This window comes from Bombus affinis, chromosome 2 (assembly GCF_024516045.1).
Source record: "Bombus affinis isolate iyBomAffi1 chromosome 2, iyBomAffi1.2, whole genome shotgun sequence".
NCBI classification, from domain to species: domain Eukaryota; kingdom Metazoa; phylum Arthropoda; class Insecta; order Hymenoptera; family Apidae; genus Bombus; species Bombus affinis.
The window spans coordinates 9,345,747-9,365,719 of NC_066345.1; the positions used below are offsets into that span (position 1 = coordinate 9,345,747).

Consider the following 19,973-nt stretch of genomic DNA (forward strand, 5'->3'; position numbering starts at 1 on the left):
TCGTTAGATTATCTCTGGATAACGTTATATCCAGGCCACTCAAACAGTCTGCTAATATTTGCGATGCTTCAAAAATCTCGCTCTCGATTGTGCATGTTTATGGAGATTCAAATTTTTATTTAACACACAATTTGTTTCATCCGTTAAATACCAGTAAAAATACTTTTTAAATATTTTCTACATTCTTCCGTATCATACGCATTCTATATATCTTCGTCCATTGATTATAATCGTACGCTTTGACAACTTAAATCTGCGAAATGGACATCAACGGAGATTATTAAAAAAAAAAAAAAAAAACACGCCATTCCCCTGAACATTCGATAAAAAATATTCATCGAGAAACTCACGGCATAGTAAAAGTACGTTCTGCGATAAAAATAAGTAGCTCTTAAATTGTATTACCAAACGACAGGATACGACGTTTCTCGTTCACATACCTAGATACACGAACGACGTCGTTTTCGTTTTAGTTAACATCCGGAGAAACAGGATTCTCATAACTCGAATCTAAGTTTCCTTTAATATTTTCCGCTTGTAAACGACTGTCACTGGATTGCGACGCACTTCACGCGTCTGACCCGGTACGGTCCGAATCTGCTTGATCCGCTCGACTCCCGTTCCACGTTCAGGAAACAGGAACAGTACCTGTTGTACGGAATCGCGAGGTTTTTTGCAAGGGACAATCAAAAAGAAACGCGCACGTCCACGTTGGGGAATCCCCCACGCCCTAGGACCGGTCTCGCGGTCTCTGAATGACGTTTTGGCGTGCAACCGGTTTGCCGGCGAAGGAATTTCTACGAAATTAAACGTCCGCGATAAAAATATGGCCTGGCTTCGGCTGTTTCGCCGATAAATTAGAAGACCCCCGCTCTAGATCCTCGTATAAATAAATATCAAACCGGACTGCCATGCTGGCATCGATCCTCGTAAATATCGAGTCGCGATGGGGAATGTCACTGGTGTCGTAAGTTCCGTGAAAATCGTGGAAAAGAAACTTTCATAGTTGTGCAACGATCATTATAAATCTTTTCTTCGAAACCGCGGCCCGTGTGTGTGAATTCTTCAGAATAATAGAATCACATACGGAAGATCAGAACGAGTGCCGGCTCTGCAAGCTACATCGGTTCGTCGCATCGTACTTTCAACAAATATTTCGCAAATTGTAATAAATTCGTATGTACTAATTTAGTAGAATTTGAATAGTACATTTTGGGAAAAGGATAGAAACGTTCAAATATTTCTTACAAATCTTGAAAGGAAGCGTGTTCCATAGCATTCGTACGCCTATCTTTCAGCATTCTTTCGATTGACTGATCCTACAGCTTATCTCAGTCTGTCGTTTCGCTATTGTCGTCTTCGCAACGAGATACACACGCAACGAGAGTGTATTAAAACCTCTGGCAGTTTAACTGATATACGTACGCAACTATTTGCCTCTAATATCGATACCAGAGTTCCTTTTAAAGAGTTGAAGATTTTCCGGATAAAAAGGAATCGTTTCGAACTAATAGATTCAAACGGGTCTCTCCCCTTCCTACAAGATGTTCCAAGGTTAATACACATGTTAAACGATGACGGGTGAGCCATCGAAAAGAACAAGGGACACGTCTCGAGGAACACGTTTACGATTGAGTTTTACAATACGGTACAAACGGCGTGGCAAGGCTCGCGTATGCTAATGATCGTCGACAAGGCGGATCACGAGATGTATCGATGGTTGATCCACGAAGGCAACCAAGCCAGGCATTATCACGGCGAGTGAAAGTTCCGCTACGTCGTTATTCATGGCGAAATGCGTTCCACTTCTTTTTTTCGGTGTGGCTCGCGCGAAGGGAACGCGCGCGCGCGCGCTCGTTCCTGGAACGAGGAACGTAAAGCGATTGAATCGGTCGTTAGAGTTAGCCGGAGCTCTGGAGAAAAAGCTCTCGTCTGTTCGCTGCGTACGAGGCGTAGACAAAACACGAGGCGGCTCCGCGACTTTATTGTCGAGGAAAGCCCGGTAACACGCCATTACGTCGCGTTATTGGAGGATTCCGTTGACGGTTCCATCGTAAAGAACTCACTGTTTCCTCCGTGCTTCCCGATCGACGTTTACGCATGTAAATAAATCGCGACGATTGCTCTGTTTAGTTAATTCCCGCTTTCTCGTTGAGCTTCGCTATTCGCGTTTCAGCCGAGTCGATTCGAGCGAATGTAGGTTATTAAATTTTTGTACGTTATTAATAGTCGGACTATTGGAGTAAAACAGGCCAGTTCGTTATTTTTCATAAGAATTCCTATCGTTATTTATTATCTTATCTTTCTCTCGATATGTTCGTTCGTTTCGATCGAACTTCATAAAGGAGACGACAAGAACTGCGAAATCTTGAATCATTTGGCTGTAATATGAATTTGATGGTTCAGATCGATGGTAGAGCAATCTCGAAAAAATTTCAGTGCGTGGCTCTTTGTTTTCGAAAAATTAATCGAGAAATTGTGCTCGTGGTGGAGCAGTTTTTTATGTTTCAAGTGTTTTTGTTACAATTTTCAACCGCAAAAGTGTAAAAATATGGAGAAATGTAATTTAAAATTCATCAAAATAAATTGCGAGGATTTATTATCAAGAAAAACATAATACCGATGTTACGAGAATTTATAAAGACATGAAGAAAGCTTATCAATTTTTTTGAAAACAAAGAGCCATGTACTCTGACCCATTCGGGACTGTTTCACCGTCAACCTACAGCATCGAATGTACGCTCGTACCATTCGAGATTTCGCAGTTCTTGCCATCTCCTTGTTAGTCATAGCTAGTTCTACGAAAACTAGAATTATACGCGGTACGACATATTTTAAGCTGCTAGTTTAACAAAAGGATACTTGGAACGAAAATTTTATCGATGTTAAGTATCGTTACGACCGATTCACGTTACCTTCTATATATAACGTTAAAACGCGTATAACATATTCCTGAAGACTGCAGCGAGATGTGAAATAATATTTTTGGAAAAACCATCGAAGATCGATCGCTCGATACGGACTTCTCTCTTCTCTCCATTTCCTTGAAGCATCTCTCGAAATAAGTCAACCCCGGCGGCATCGAATCGCGCGAGACAGGGTTAACTTAAAACGTCCCGTGGGACGGTTCTTTCTCGTTCAATTAAATTTTCAGATGGTGTTGATCGCGGCCTGTTTGCGCATCGGGAGTCAATAGCTTGTCTACAGTGAGAAAAGAAGGGTCTGAACGCGCGCAGCCAGCCACGATGACAACGAAATAAAGCGATTATTTGTCTACGTCGCGCCATTATTTCGTTCAGTTTTTACGGGGGGAAATCGGCGGTATTAACCGATTCTTCTATGCGAACGGCCAACGTAAACCGGATGATTCTTTAACGAGATTTCGATCGGGAACGCAGCAGCATTCGAGGCGCATTAATATTTCGCCGCGTTTCATTGATTTTGCAAATTGCGCCCGCATCCAGACCGAACAGACAGGAGAGTCAGGGAATCTGTCCTTTTTCCCGACCGTTCCCTTCCTTGTCCCTCCCTTTTTCACCCCCCTTTTTTCCCTTCTCTTTTTGTTTTAATCAGCCTTTTAATCGAATCCCCGTGTCAATACGCTGTACCAACGATTCGACACAAATTCGGCACAGTTTTTCCAGTCTGTTAACGATCATTGAATTATCGAGCGACGATTCGTTCCGATTCCCGCCTTATAAATTCGAAATCACCGCTAATGAAGCGACACCGAAATAGGGGCAACAGCGACAAATAAAATCAGCAGTGGGAAAAAAAAATATAAAACAACGGCCCCGAGAATAGTCGATTTAGAGGTCGACGGTATTTTTCGCGGCAACGCAAAGGTCGTGCCGCAGTTAGCCACAATCTTTCGGCGAATAGACGCTCGTAGCGGTGCGGTTAACAAGATGAATTGGACAGTGAAACGAGGCGAGCTGTTCAGCACACACGACGAATTGCTATGAATTCACGATAAAAAATTCCGTCTTAGAAGCGTGAACAACACTTTTCTTTCTCGTACTCCTTACGATTCAAACATCTACATACTTTCACGGCAAATTTCACCAAACATCGAGCGAATTTTCCATAAAACGCAAAACGAGACAATACCGTTTAATTCTAATTTTTCACTGGTTCGAAGTTCCTTCTTGAAACTCTCCATGGAAAATACTGAGCCGATAAGACGAGCTATCGAGAATACTCGCACTCACGCATGATACGCGGTTGTCGACTTATCGCCGAGTCGACCGCGGCGACAATAAGGTTTTTCCTCTCATCCATCCTCTCTTCTACGCTTAATCGTTCATCCAGGAAGATTTCCGCGCGGTCCTGTCGCCAAAGTGCACTTCGCCGCAACGAAGTTTCGAAAATACTTATTTCAAACGAAATTTATTCCTCGTCGTCTACACAACGCTCAACCCACTGTTATTCTTCGCAGAACGGTTTTCTTCGATGCCCGTAATCTTATGTAGGGTGGCATTACACATTTCTGTGCGTCGTAATATTAGAAATATATTACTTAGGATAATTAGAAGCTTGTTGTATACAGTTTGTGTGTACCGGCACTTCATACATCTACCATTTTTATATTTTCTATAGCTTTTGCTCTATTTGCCATTAAAACTATACATCCATTAAATTCTACACATTCGTCGCAATATCGCAGAGAATGCAAAGCTCGATACGTACGAGTATACAATTTTACGCTATTAGAAATATAAAGCTATCAATTGTATCGTGTCACCGTTGCGAAATCGCAACAATGTTCAATCCCTTTACGATCTGTATCAGTCGTTAGACGTCAAATTGTATCGCCTAACTGTTAGAATATCGTCACAACGTGGATCGTCTGTGTCAACAGTCAGCCTAAACCTATTCGTCTCGGGACACCTATTCTCTGCAAGAGACTTTCTTTCTCAAGATCATTTCTTGAATTTTCGATAAACTTTCATACGTGTGGCAGCGGAATTGGCACAGTTCGATCTCGAGATAGTGTCTCGCAGCGAAGCAAGAGAGAGAAGCAAAGGAAAGGGTCAGAATTTTCTAGTTCGTCGAACTCTGTTGTTTCTTGCGGATCTTTTTACAGATCTTTCGATCGTGCTCGTTCTACTCGCGCTTTGTCCAACGAACAACCGGAAGGAACACTTGGCTCGACACTTGTGTCAACGGAATCGCGCGGTTTGCGGAGGAATCTCTAGGAAAGAAACGGAATGGCTAATTACGCGAGAGACGCGTTCAAAGATTTCCTCCGTATTCAGGGAATATGAATTCTTAATCTGCATCTTTTTTTCGAAAGAGAAGAAGACGTTGCCTCTATTGTTTCGTTCGTTCGTTCGTTCCTTTCCTTCCCGACGGGAACGGTCCTTTATTGTAATTCGAGGTTTCAACCTTCCTTCCTTCCTTCCTTCCTTTGCTTTTTCGCTGAAAAATCATTTCCCTTCGAATTTAATAACGCCTTTGCTCAAAAGAAAAAAGAACTGTCACGTCTTTCCTTGGACACGATCAAGTACGTCGTTAATGTTATTTATACATTAACATTGCGGAAATGTTTTAATATTTTATATAATACATTCACGGGTACGTATGTTACTGCAGGTGTTTAAATAATCATGGATCAGTGGTTTCGATAGTTTGAAGAGACGATAGATTATTTGTTCGCAAATTACAAATATTCATTGTAAATAAGGAATCAGCGAATAGTTGATTTATCAATGGAAAGGAGGCAGCTACTTATCACTTTCATCCAACTTTTGTACACCGAGAGAACAATCGGCTTATGAATAATTCGCGATATAATTACATCGATCTTGACGAAAGCTACACCTGTAACCCGCAGATTGGACGTGCCCGATGCCCTTTCCGTCTATGGTACAGTTACGTTGTCAACCTGCCAAGTTCATTGAATGCTAAAGGCTAAAGCGCGATAATTGCCGATCGGAGACAAAATGAATCCTCGTTCGATTTAGCAAGCTATATTACGAACATAGACTATTTACGTGTCGTGAAAAGCATGTAAAAAGAGTGGAGGTCGTTGGGAAAATTGGCAAGCTAAGAACAAGCGATAACAATTGTACGGAGCATACGGAGTCTGGAAAGTATCGTCGAATGCACTGTCGATTGTCAGTGATAATATTTTATTGCCATATAGTACAATGGAAGAAGCAACACAGCAGCCGCAGAACAGATTCTTGAGGGTGTACGAAACGAAAACGGTGAGGATAGGAGGATTTTCGAATTCGATTTCCCGCCAAGACAAGGGGATCCGGAATCGCTCGAGTGGCTCGTCACAATGTAAGAAGCGTCCCATTTGACACAGCCGCCCGCCTCGACGATATCATTGAACCCGAAAAAGAGAAGAAAAAGGGGAAAAAGAAGGAGAAAGAAAAACGAACGAGACCGCGTCCCGTTGCTTTACAAAGGGCTTCCAGATGGGGATGAAAGACGGGTGACTCGTGAGAAGGAGGAAGAGGAGACGAGAAAAACGGGGAAAGCTAAGAGAAGGAAGAGAAGAGGAGAAGAAAAACGAGAACGAGAACGAAAACGAAAACGTAAACGAGTGATGGAGAAAGAGTAGCGGGATGACGAGAGAGTATCTTCGAATTCGATTTTATGCCTCGACAGAGAAATTTCGTGGCGCCCCGGGTACAGTTATTATCGTAGCCCGTCCGAAAGGAAGGAAATCATGTGCTTGGCGAGTGGTCATTGATTTTTCGGAAATGACTGCGCGATTACGGCGGTAGAAGGCGTCTTTACGATTTGTTTTGGCGGCGAGGAGCGCGTAAAGAGAGACGTAGAGGAAGGAAAACGCCACACAACGAGCACACGCGTGCACATGTACATAGAGATACACACGTACGTACGTATATACATATAAAGAGGGGGGGGGGTGGAAAAGGGAGAACGTGGCTGAGGGGAACAGAGAGTGGAACGGAGAGAGCGAGAGAGCACCAGGGACAGAAAGAGAAAGAAGGAAATGGCTCGTGGTTACGCATGCGCGCTTTTTTCGTCAGACAGCATTTTTAAAGATTTTTCCTCCCGTAGCAGCTTGCAGATTTAAGTCGCCAGGTCGATCCCGTCGATTCTCGAATGCCCCGAACACCGCCTGCCTGCACTTCGTTACGACGCGCGCCGCCCATTGCAATTCCCCTCGAATATTTTATTTCCCTTTTTCATTCATCTTTCGCGTTTCTAACAAAATTTTTTTTACATGTATATTTTTTCTCTGTCTGGCTATCTTAATTTCTTCGACAGACATTTAGAGGAACGAGGGTGTTGGACGGGTAAATTTTTCGCGAAGGCGTGGGATTCCGACACTGCGAGTATCGCGACTCGAAAGGCTCTTTCACCGGCAAACGAAAGTCGTTTTGCTACAAATGCTGGATAGGAAGGATAAAGGTATCGCAGACTGATGTTTTTCTGCGATTGCTACAGACACGATAGACTCGAATAGTAGACGTCTCGTTTCCACGACAGACATGTGACTGACCGATCGATTTGTACGAAGTAGGACCGAATGGGATGTTTTAGAATTTAGATAGGGACAGGTATCGACGAATGCATAATCCGACGTGTCTGACGGAATTGTATAACTCGTGTTTGAACAGTTGTTCGAAGGCAACGCTGCTGGAAGTTGCGAACGGTGTCAATGATCAGATACTAATGGTTAGACAGTTTGCTTTCTTTGTTCAGCAACTCGTGCCACTGCCGATTTACTCGAATCCATTTTCACTCGAATATGATTTTCGTGACATTCGATCCGTTTGCTTTTTCACCTGATCGTTCGTTTCTTTCTCTTTTTTTTCTTTTTTCCTGTCAAAGCGAAGATGCCAGAAAAAGATCAAGAGATGAAACTGTCGGAACGGATTTTCCACCAGTTTTTCCGCGAATAAATGAAAATTATTTCGGGTCAAATAGATTTAAACTGAACAGCAAGGTTAAACGTTTCCCTCTTGTGCGTTCCACTTGAACCAGTTACAACTTTCGACGGACGCATTATTCGGAAAAATTGTTCGGGCGAGATTCGTTCGGTTTAATATGAAATTTCACGTAGCGTTCCCGGTGTTTAAATGCTGGCGGATAATTTTGCGTCTCTTAACGCCGGACAAACCGCGATCCATTACGTTGTTTGTAATTATTCAATTACCGCTTTCCAACAGTTCGGAAACTTTATCGACTTTATCACGGTGCTTCGCTCGGATCGATCTGGAAAAAAATAAACGGCTGCGAGAAGTTCAAGTCCAGGGTAAAGAAAGCAAACTTCGTTGCGGCCAATAGCATCACTTTGAACCACTGTTCGAATAGCTTTACCCTCGTTTCCTTCGATTCGAATTAATTCGCAGAAACACACTTGAAAGTCAATCTGGAATTGAAAGGGACACGCCATCGTACGAAGCGACAAGACTACCTACATTAATCAAATCTCCTTCTTTTATTCCAATAAAGACGTAAACCTGCGACACCTCTAATTTTATATCACTCAAAGACGTTTCAAATTATTCCACATCTATAAACCCTGTTATCAGTTATCAATTAGAAACTTATAATTGGTTTCTTCTTTATTAAGCGATGTATACTTTTTTCTCGAAAAAGGCTTGTTAAATCGAATCGTTTCCCTAATTAAAACTATCACTAGAAGTACGAAAAACGATAGTATCCGTTAAATAACTAATTTGTAACAAATTGAAACAATAAACTTCTATAATTTATTGAACAGTAAATATCGCTAGCTTCATTAAATAAAATCAAAATATAAAATATTCACAACGAGGACTATTCGACATACGGAGAAACTCGTTTTATAGATTTTAGCAGTTGCTGGCCTTTTTTTCATAGTTGAATCGCTTCGAATCCGCCCAAAAGAAAGTTGCCACGATTAAATGTAAAATATCCAATAATTTTGCGGAGATTTTTTAAATTTCCACTGAATCAAGCTCAGTGGCGAAAATCGGGCAATATCTAGAATATTTCTGGTCTCGAAAGCGCTCGCTTAATTGAGCGAGTGAAAGCGAGTTCGCGGGCTCAGAGTGAAGGCGCTGTCTCGATATGCGTACAATAAAAAAAAAAAAAAAAATATCGGATGCTGCGACCAAGGAGAAAACTCGATCCGCGTGATATTAGACGCGTGTTCTGCATCCGCCGACAAATTATTGGTCCGGCGTGGCATCGAGGATATTGCCCGTATTCCTCTCGACGTCCGCCGCTTTCTCGCCGCGAAGGGGAGGAAGAACACTCGGAGGAACACTGTTTTCGCAAGTTGCAGCGTCGGACAGGACGCGGTAGCCGCGGTGTAACGCTCATGAAAACTTTATGAGAAGATTAAGGTCAGTTTATCGTGGGCCACCGCTTCGTCGACCAAATTCGACGACTCTAACTTGCTCTTATCGCGACTTTCTCACGATTTAACCAGCAATCGTATAAACCATCGTCGATGCTCGACGATCGACGTCGTTTTTTAACTCCCGTCTTTGATCGCAGCAGAATCGCATTCCGAGAGACGCGTTATAGGAGAACGAAAAACAAAGAACTGCTTTTAGAAGTCGAAAGAAGATTCATCGATGTGTTTGGTGGAAACGAAAACGCTGTAGTTTGGAATCAACTAATAATCCTCTGGAAATTCTATTAAATGGAATAATCATCCCCTAATTAAAATATAGAAAACCACGATATAAGTAACTAAACTAAAGAAGTTTACTTTCAGAGAAATAATTATACTGTGATATTTTAAACGTTCTTAGAACACTCACACACACACAAGATAACAAGTCGCTCAATTTCTATTTGAAAATCAATTTGAAGCGTGTAGAAGGTAAAGTGGTACAAATCAAAATATATCTGCCATTCTCACGTTATGATTTCTTAAATAGTTATATATTTAAGCAAGCCTTAAATATTCGAATATTCAAAGCTACTGCTGTCAAACGAGATAACATTAAAATATACCTAATATATATATCGAGAATCTTCCATGTAAAAAATTCAAGCTGAAGTTAGAGTTCAAATCGAACTTTATTGCGAATATATTCTATCTTTATCGAATCGAATCTGTAATCCCTGTCACGTGTACGATTTGACGTTACGAGACAGCAGATTTTGAGAAATTTGCGTCTGAAATAGAACCTCGATAGAGAGATTTGTACACATACTTCCAAACGTTAGAATGCATTGCTATACAGATATACATATTCAAAAAGAAAAAAAAAAAAAAAAAGGAAAAAACACGTGTAAATTCATATACATATGAATGTTATGCACTTCCTGTATTCATCTCGTTTCTGCAAAAAATACACGCAGCAGTTGAGAAAAAGATTCATCGACGCGCAAGCGAAAGCACGATAGTTTGTTGATTCAATTAGCCTCTTCCCGCGACAATACTCGTCGCGACGACAGTGTCACGATAGAAATGAGTTATCAGGTAGAAGACAGCTTCTGTTTGCCGGCTGGGATAAGGCTGATTTCCATTCCTGCGCGTCGCAGGATCGGTTATTTTGTCGCGTCCTTGCGCGGCCACGTCGTGGCTCGCGCTTAAGATTCTCCGTGAACGCGGCTGATTTAATCGTACGCGGATAACAATACCCGCGGCTGCACGCGACTCGGCATATTGAACTTTCGCCGCGTGAGCAGAAACAGAAATGGCCGTTTACCAGCCGATAGCGCGCCTTCTTTCGTTCTACAGGGTTATACAGAGAATCAAAGGGGAGGGGGGCGAGTTAATCGCACCCGTAACACCTGCACCTGCTGCAAATATTGCAATCGCGAGGAACGATCGGTTTGTTTGCTTTCCAGCCGTTTTCATTCATGCCGACGATTCCCTCGAGAACGCACATAAATACCAGTAGATATGTGGAGCATGGGGTAAGAACGAGAAGCTGATTGATCCTTTCGTTTCTAATCTTACGGAATGATGCAGTGGGAAACAATTTTTGGAAGGGGGAAAACGAAGCTGTTTGTTTTATTCGTATCAAATTTCACGCGAATCGAAACAGTTAAGGAAGAGACGGACGAGGTTGTGAACTCTTATTTCTCTTTCCCTCGCAATGGGGACTTGAGGAGAATTTTTGATGAATGAATCTTCTGTAAGATAGATTGGGCACGCGTATTACGAAAAGAATTGACGAATCTGTCAAAATGACTGGGCGTTTATTTGTAGTTTCAGAAGACATACGCACATCTTTGAGAACAGTAACGTCCACGTTCTATCTACTATCGTTCATCATATATTTATTATAAATTGGAGGCGAGGAAAAGTACGATCGTCCCTCGGCACCTGCATCGCGGAAACGAGCGTGGCAAAGGAAGAAGTTTAACTAAAGGGCGTCTTTGCTGATTTAACGGGACGAAAATTCCAGCACGGTCCCCGTGAAAGATGGTTGGTCGTCGAGTCGAGCCAAGAAATACACGTCCTCGGCGAGACGGAACGAGGCTCGCAACACCCGGGACGAAACGATTATTTACAAGGAATCATTCATAAGTCCCTTTTAACGTTGGAACGATCGTGCGCGTCGGGGCTAAGTTTAGCCGATAAAACGGCACCAGAATGCGTTCATTGTTCGCCAAGTCTCGAAGAAAATCGCCGCACATTCGTAAACATTCGTAATTTTGCAAACACGCAACTCGAATCATTCACGATTATTGAACGTTATTCGACGTTCCTCGTTCCCTCTCGATTAACTTAATTCAACAAATTCTTGGAACGATAGCGTGTGACAGCGATAGAAAAAGAGATGGTAAATCGTTGGCGGATTTGGCAGATTAGGCAGGCTGATTCTGTTATTCCTGACGTAGGCGAGAGCGCGGTTCGGGCATGAGAAGGGGATGAGAAAAGAGCGCTCGCGTTCACGCGACGCGGGGGGAACAACGTATTGGCAGGACGCGCACTCAGGAGTTAAAATCACTCGTGGCTCGCGGAAAACATTCATTTGCAAGAGCAAACATTCCTCGCTATTTATCGAGTGTCAGAGGGAATACCTGCGGCCCATTTTCGTATCGAGCGGGGCTGAAGGGACCGATGAGCGTGTGCGCGCGCATGGAAGGAAAAGAGACGAAAAAACACGAATCGAGCGCAACAAAAACATAACTTTCCGCGATGGCGGCGCGAAGGGTGCTCGAGAAACGAGTGGTCCTTCTCTAGTATTCCATCGGTGTTATATAGCTCGTCAGATCGAATGTTTGTTTTCAGAAAAATAGACAGAAACGAGACGGGAGTATACACGCGAGCGCGTTAACGCTCGTCGAGGCAACCCCCGCGAGCCCTCCGTTGTTGCACCACGCATTGACGAACGGCCGAAACGTCGCGTAGAATTTTTTTTTTTTCTAGTTTTTTCCCTCCTCCGGCTTTGTCCTATCTTTTATTATTCCATCCTGTAGGAGCTTTGTTTTTTAATACTTTTGTCGATCGAATCGCGAGTGCGAAACGCGCGCGGGAGGGGACCGCCGACTCTCTTTCGACGAGGAATCGACGAATCCTCGATTTTACTACCTTCGATTTCGAATTTATCTTGGAGTCACGCGTAAAACGAATTCATAGAAGCATGTACATATATAGCTTTATACGTACGTCTATCGATATCTTTTTTCCCTTTTCGAGCAAGCGCGATATTTACAGTGGTGATAAATTTTCGAATAGCTCGAACGAATACCAAGAGTCCTCATCGGTGAAAGGCTGTGCACGGTAGAAAGGATTCCACGACACCTTTTTCTTTCACGCTATCCCGCGTTTCGTTTCGTCGCCTCTCGGCAAGACGGCGTCGGCGATGTACACGAGACGCCGAACTAACTTTATTCCGTTCGATCGAACCCCCTTTTCCTTCCTTTCCACCACTATCGCGCGGCATCCACGCGCGTTCTTTTAACGCGCGCCACACTTCGGAATCCGTCGTCTGTACCTGAATAACAGCTGGCTTATCGGAATCGTTAGGCGAAACGAAAACACCAAGACACACCAACACCAGCACCAACTTCAACCAGCTTGTTCTTTCGCGGTCGTCCGCTACTTGCAAGTCCAACACTGGCAAGGTTAAACGAGATCGTAGCAACGATAGAGACAATCGCGTTTTTGGCACCATTCGCTCTGCTGCCAGACAAATCAACGATTTATACCGAAGCAGTTGGCCTCGGACGATCGTTTCGAAAATTTCGCCGGATTTGAGAAATCAATGAAGGGAGAAAAGTCGAGAAAAGTGATTTCACGACGAGACACTGGATCAGCCTGCCATCGTGAGGCGATCGTTGATTTTCTGCACGCAAACACGCAGCGTCGATTCTTACGTTCCCGTTGATACGGAGCAACGCTCGCTCGTTCCTCTTATCGTCAGAAGTCACACGATAAACCCGTTGACGTTTATTCTCCAAATATACACGCGCGGCTCTGATTGTCGTTGCCGCGAATTGTGATGAATACCGAATCACCGATTTGTTTTCTCTCTTTTTCTCCCTTTTCTTTCTTTCTTTCGTCTTCAGGAAATCGGAAGGGGCAGAGAATACTTGTTTCGATTCGATGGATTTCAATTGTTAGCTAATAGAATTTTATGCAATTTCGCGGATCTCAAATCGTAACATCGACGAAGCCCGTTCGGCCGCGTGTTTTATCGCGCGTTTAATAATTGTATGCAAATGGGAGCACAAGTCGGACGCGAGTTCGATAAGTTTCTACTGTGCGCAGCTGGTTTAAAGTCGATCGAATATAAAAGAAGACGACGCGAGAGGGGAAAGGAAGGATAACAGGATTATATTCGCGTCGATTGAAAAGTTGAACGTGGGACAAGTACCTCTGAAATAAGCAAAGTTCCACAGACCGATCATGTGTAGTCCTGCTGGTCCAAGTCGGGGAGCCGGGTTAGCGGAGCTAAACGAGAACCAATCGTGTTATTCGCCGCGATTGACTTTATACTGTCCAATAACGATCCGGGATCACCAACCGATGGCGATATCCTCGTCATGTCAACCGGCGAAAATGATCCTGTTTCGATGACGACGCCAAAGAGGAATATCGCGATAAACCTACAGCAGAGATAACGTTCGCTCATGCCACGCTCGATAGCTTTCTCTCTCTCTCTCTCTCTCTTTCTCCCACCTTTTCTTTCTCTCTCTCTCTCTTCGTTCGTATTTTTTTTCTCTGCCTCTTCGTTGTATTTTTTTTTTTCGCGAAACTAGATTACAATTCGACGCTTCATAGATCGAATGGAGGGAGCGAACGAAGAGAATTACCGGTCACGAGAAGGTTTTATCGAGAAGGTTTTATCGAGAAGGTTGTTTCGAGACTCCTTGCAGTCAGATGCACCACGCACTATCCTCGTCTCCTCGAAAACATTAAACGTCCAACGATCGACACCGGCGGAGTTAAGTAGACGATTAATACTCGCTGGAACAAGTATCTTCGCGCGAAAGTCAGATTTTAGACGGTACGAAACTTTGCACGTATATCCCAAAGACGAAACGATCCACGAGATCACCGAGTACAATGCCTCGCTTCGAAACGTTCATCGCTACGAAATACAAGCTAGAAACTCCCGGTTGGACATTTAACGCGAACACGAGACCCGAGGTAGCGTAAGCGCAACACGATATTCAAACGACGTGGAGCGCGCTTCCTCGTCGTCGGCGTCGTTCAATCGAACAGCGACAAGAACACTCGAACAACCGCGATGAAACAGAACTCTCTTTCTCAACGTACTACGAGGATCGTCCATTTCCACGAGCGTTGTTCGCTGGCACACGATCGACCGATGGCGTTCGATGAACAACTGATCACTGATTTCGTTCACGTATCGCGCAGTCGATGCAAACGAACCGATCCAAACACCCGCACGACCAAACATATCGACGTCGACCGGCATTCGATCACGTTAAGCATTGCGACTCTACCGCGTATACACAAGAAAACGCACGAGAGAACGTTTAAGTAGAATGAGACGTTCGGAACCGTCTCACGGGCACCACGGTCGCGAATCTCGTACGATCATCGCTGGCTGAGATCTCACGAGGGCCGTTCTCTCTCGGTCACGAGCACCGCGATCATCGCGCAATTTCTCTCCTCCCGTCAGCAATGTTCACCTTGACCAGGCCCGGTAGCGATCGGTCGGACCAGACAACGAGTTCGCTTGTATATATGTGTGTGTGTGTGGGTGTATGTATGCATGTGTGTATGTGTATGTGTGTGTATACACCAAGAGGGCGACGATCAACGTGACACACGAAAACGAAACGGAACACGGACTCTCGGTAACAAACCACGATCAGAACGATCAGCATCCGAAGGACTCTGCGCCGCGCGGCTCGAGATCGTCCAAGCACCACGAAACCAGTACCCTCGAAAACTGATTGCTCCCGGAGAGAGCGTGTTTCGTCACTCTGTACTGGCGAGACGATAATTTCAGAGGCGATTAGATGACCCAACACCGACGATAGTGTAACGAGACCGTATTTTGCGGATCAGTACACTCTCTCTTCCTCGCTCGCTCTTATGCCGCGATCTCTAACTCTTTCGCTCGCACACGTTTCGTCTCTTTCTTTCCGTCTCTATCTCCCTACCAACTTCCCTACGCCTCTCGCTTGCTCTTCCTCCCGATTTCCCCCCCTCCCCCTCTCTCCTCGCACTCTTTCTCTCACACACTTTTTCCTTTCTCGGGTTTTGCAAATCGTCCAAGCGGACACGATCACACCGACGGATACCGAGATTCTTCACGGTTCTCCCGTTTCTTTCTTTTTTTTCTTTTCTTTTTTTAATTTCCCCTCCCCCCTGGTTTCTCCATTCTATTCTTCCTTTTATCTTTTTTTCTTTTCTCTTCGGAAGAGATCGTACCGTTCGCCGAGATTTCTTCACGATTCCCCGACTGTGACATCCCTTTCGTGTTCTAATACCGTTCGTATTTTTCTCTTTTCTTTTTCGTTTTCGGAACACTGTTCTCCACGAAGATGACCAACGGCGACGCGATTTTCGCACACCGGGGAAACGTGTATCGTTCGGCAGCGCGCTGACTCTCGTTCGTTCTCTCTCGACCTCAGCTATCGCAGTACTATTACTATAGGAACACACACGAGTTTAGAAGCGGGCACGTGTCTAGCCGGCGGCGTGTTTTAATCGGTGTTGGAAGAGCACTTATCCGTTAGTAGGTGCCGGCACGGTAGTCTCTGTCTTTGTACCGTGTGTACACGCCGCGATGTTTCTGTGTGCACGCGTGTGTATACATTGTATGGGGGAGTCGGCGGGATCAGGAGGGAGAGGACAACGAGTTGGCGCGAGGTTCGGACAGAGATGGAAAACGCGTGTATGATGGTGTACGCGGATGTAGAGGTACGTGTAGGTGTAGATCGTGCAAGCGTGTTGCAGTGAGCCTGAGCGAGGGAAGGAGGGAGGGCGGGAAAATTCGAAACCGCGCGTATACAGCGCGCGCTCGCGATGACGTAGTTTTGGCAAAACGTGGACGACGCACAGGTGGCCAAACGATTCGATGCGTGTGATTTTTCGTTCACGGGAATGATACGTGGTTGTAGTTAAATAAAACAACCGTGATCGATTATTTTTTTGGGGCCGGGGTAGAGAGGGTGGGGGAGGGACAGCGGCGACGATTTCGATTCGTAGAATAATAGTATCCGTAGATGACACACGATCGTAGTTGCTGGTACTCACCGGAGTTGTAATATTCCTTAAAGTAGCGTGTCGCCGCACGTTGGACGATCGAGTAATATAAGTTCACGTACGACGTCGACTGGTTCTGTGCGGAGAGCGCCATTTACACTGTTTTTTCGTCACGCGTTTTGTCACCGTGTACGTATATATATATATACACGTAATGTATATATATATGTGTATATATATATGTATATATAAATATATATCTTTTTCTTTTTTCTTTTCCCTCTATTCCTCCTTCCACGTCTTTTATGCGGACGATATTCACGTACACGTATACACGCGCGTGTCCGTCCCGCGTACGTACAGACGCGTGCACGTAGGTGGTTAGGTGTCGTATAGAACGTAATGTAGATTCGAAGCGCGCACGTTCGCGTGATCACGGCGGGCAAGATGTGACGTGACGAACGACAAACGCGCGAAACGTGTGTCCCGTCTGTGGCTCTCGTTCCTGTCGTTTTTTCCTCCCTTTTCTCTTCTTCCGTCTCCTCTGTCGTTCTTTTTCTCTACCACGTCGCGATCCCTCCGTTGTGACACGAGATCGTTTCCCGATGGTCGCGGCCGTGAAAAAAACTTCCCGGTACCAGGAGCCAGAAAAAAAAACGCAACTGTTAATTTTTCCTTCCTTTTTCTCTTTCCTCCGTTCTTTCGTTTTTTCTTTTCTCTCGTTCTTTTCGTTTTTCCCTTTCTTCGGTTCTCTTTTCCTTTGTCCCTTTTTCTCTCCTCCTCGACCGGTCCTCCCTTTCGATCACGTTTTTCCCGGTTACGGCCTTCAAGCAGCGAGACGGTCTCGCATGCCGGCTAGAGGCCCGCGACTTTGATCCTCGGCACACTCGCTTTCGGGTTACCCGCGCCGGTAGACACAAACTCGGTAGACTCGGCCTGAGCCCCCCCGAGTAACTCGCCAAGACCGAGACACTGGCGAGCTGCAGCGTTGCCACACTTCCGTCGCCGCGGTGCGCGCTCCCGGAGTGGGGATTTCTGGACTGGTTCGGCTTTGGGATGGTAGACACCGTCGTCGGGAGAGGACGAGCGGAGAAGGTGCCGGCGTCGAACCAGTGGTGATGGCGGCAGGGGCGGATTCACGCGGCTCCGGTTCCGTCCGCGCGCGTTAAACCCGACGATTCTTCCTTCTTCCACGTATACACACGCCACCTTCGATAAAGAGAAAGAGAAAGAGAGAGAGAGAGAGAAAGAGAAAGCCGAGTAGGGAGAACCCCTAGATATCTCTCCCTTGTTCTCCGTGTCCCCTTTGGTCTCCACTTTGGTCCTCCGGGTGGCTTGCAACCGGTACGGGCAAATTGGGGTAGCGTGACGGGCAAAATTTCCGAACGGCCTCGCATGCAGACGATTGCCGGTCAACGAGTTCCTCTCTTGATTTTGTCGTTAATTGGATGGTAGCGAATTTATACTTTGTTCGTGAGTCAATTACAGATTGGTCCGAGTCCTGGTGTGTATCACGGTTCCCTTCTGGCTCGTGATCCAACTACGGCCACGGGGAGGACCGGTTCCAAGTAATTTTCGAAAATTACCCACTCGCGTAAGCAGATATCCCGCGTGGAAAGAACTTAATCGTCGATCTATTCGCGTTACTTGAAATTCATTAAAATTCCCGTTGGAGAAAAAAAGAATGTACAAAATGAAACTAACTTTCTTCTCATTGAGCGGAACCGCCAGCGGAGAACGTTCGTTTTCTCGTTCTCCGGTATAAATCCACCTTTCCCCCGGTACCGATCGTACGAGATCGGCCTAGAAATCGGCGATGGAGTCCAAGGGCGGCGAAACTCAGAGCTCGCCCCTGGCGGAGAGGACTGAGGGTGGTGGTGACGGCAGCAATGGTAGTGGTGGTGGTGGTGGTGGCGGTGATGGTGGTGGCGGCGGTGGCAGTGGCAGTGGTGGCGGCGGCGGTGACCGCGCCGGAGGAGAACGAGACACAGAGGAGAGGACACATCGCGGACCAGAACGAGATGGATAGAACGAACGAATCGCAGGAGGAAACGAGAGAACCGAGAGGAGTCGGAGTAGCGAGGAAGTTATGTCCGTTGCATGAACATGGAAGGGGTTTGATACCGTGTTGGAAGGGAAGGTTGGAATCGCATGGTGGGGGATGTTTCGGCGGAGAGGAGCATGAAGAGTGGGGGTTCCTCCAGTCGCCGTTCCTCCCCCTCGCTCTCTGCCTCCCCTCGTTCGTCTCTCACTCCCTGTGGCTGATGTACCCCTCGATGCGCGGTGCGCCGTGATGCATCGCGCTGCCGGCCGCCTGTGCGAGTCACAAGGTATGCTCGTGCCACGAATACGAACTGCCTCTCCCAAATCAATATCAGTCGTGGAAAAAAAACGCGACTCGGCACCTATAATTGCCGAACTTCCGCGATAACCGTCTCTTCTCTCTGTCTGCTCTGTCTCTGGCCGCCGCCTCGCTTCGCCTCGCCGCGGGGGCGACACGGGGGCCATCTCCCTCCTTCCCCCGAACTGACGCTACGTTAGGTTAGGTTTCACGCGCTAGCTTGATTAGGGCCTCCCTCCGTGGCCCACCCCTCCCCCCATGGTATCACGCACGTTTCCCGCCACCCAATGTCCGCGCACGATGATTTTCACTGACTATGTCTGGCCGTGTTGTAGCCACGTGCACCAGCCGCGACACGCTCGCGCCCGCCGCCCGTCCGAAGGTTATGCCTGCTGCGAAAACAAAGCGACGGCTGCTGCGCTTTGCTCCGATGCAGAGTTGCGTCCACTGCTCCGCCACAAAGAAAACGTTTCGCTTTGGTTACGTCGTTATCTCGCGGAGATGCGTTTCGAGCAGAGGCCAGTTGGCGTAGACTTTTTCTTTTCATCGATCATCTAATTCGCGCGAACGAATATTTCGAAGAGTTAAAATGATTTCTTCGTGATCAAGACAAAGTTGGAATAGATATCGAAAGACCACATCGTATCGTCATGATATTCGCGGTTATTCACAATGCACCGTTGTGCTGACCCGATTGCGGATTATCAGACGCAGTAACGGCGATGTGATAACACCGCGATTCGTACGAATTGCGGACTTGTCTGAGGAGCAGAAATCGCGCGCCACTCTCCGGTCTAGAAACTTTCGTAGACCTCCAATGAAATTCACCCCCTTGATTCGTCCGCGTCCAACCGTCCTACAATACGCGTGTATCCTAAACTCTCGAAAGAGTCTGTCTCACCCTGGCAATATTTCCTTTGGTCGAGGCAGAGTAAGCAGAAGAAAGAGCAAAAAAAGAGACGGCTAGAGGCTAGAGGATGGAAAAAGAGCGCAGAAAGCGAGAAGAAGAAGAATGGAGAGGCAACGGGGCAACGTGCCGGCCGAAGTTCTCGGCCACGA

At 45.9% G+C, this 19,973-nt stretch overlaps 2 protein-coding genes across 6 annotated transcripts in view; one reads left to right on the plus strand and one right to left on the minus strand.

Moving 5' to 3' along the window:
- Positions 1 to 17,786, minus strand: part of LOC126913888 (zinc finger protein 768-like) — a 28,826-nt gene extending 11,040 nt beyond the window's left edge. The window contains exons 1-2 of one of the 4 annotated variants that reach the window (XM_050717154.1): positions 14,069 to 16,612; positions 13,764 to 13,995 (exon numbers count right to left, since the gene is read on the minus strand). In XM_050717154.1, coding sequence (XP_050573111.1) covers positions 13,764 to 13,797 — 34 coding nt within the window. In that variant the 5' untranslated portion in view covers positions 13,798 to 13,995; positions 14,069 to 16,612. The other 3 variants (XM_050717155.1, XM_050717152.1, XM_050717153.1) reach the window with 3 other exon arrangements.
- The window catches only part of LOC126913873 (uncharacterized), a 127,589-nt gene that overhangs the window by 34,958 nt on the left and 72,658 nt on the right, over positions 1 to 19,973 (plus strand). The gene's annotated exons all lie outside the window — the stretch shown is intronic.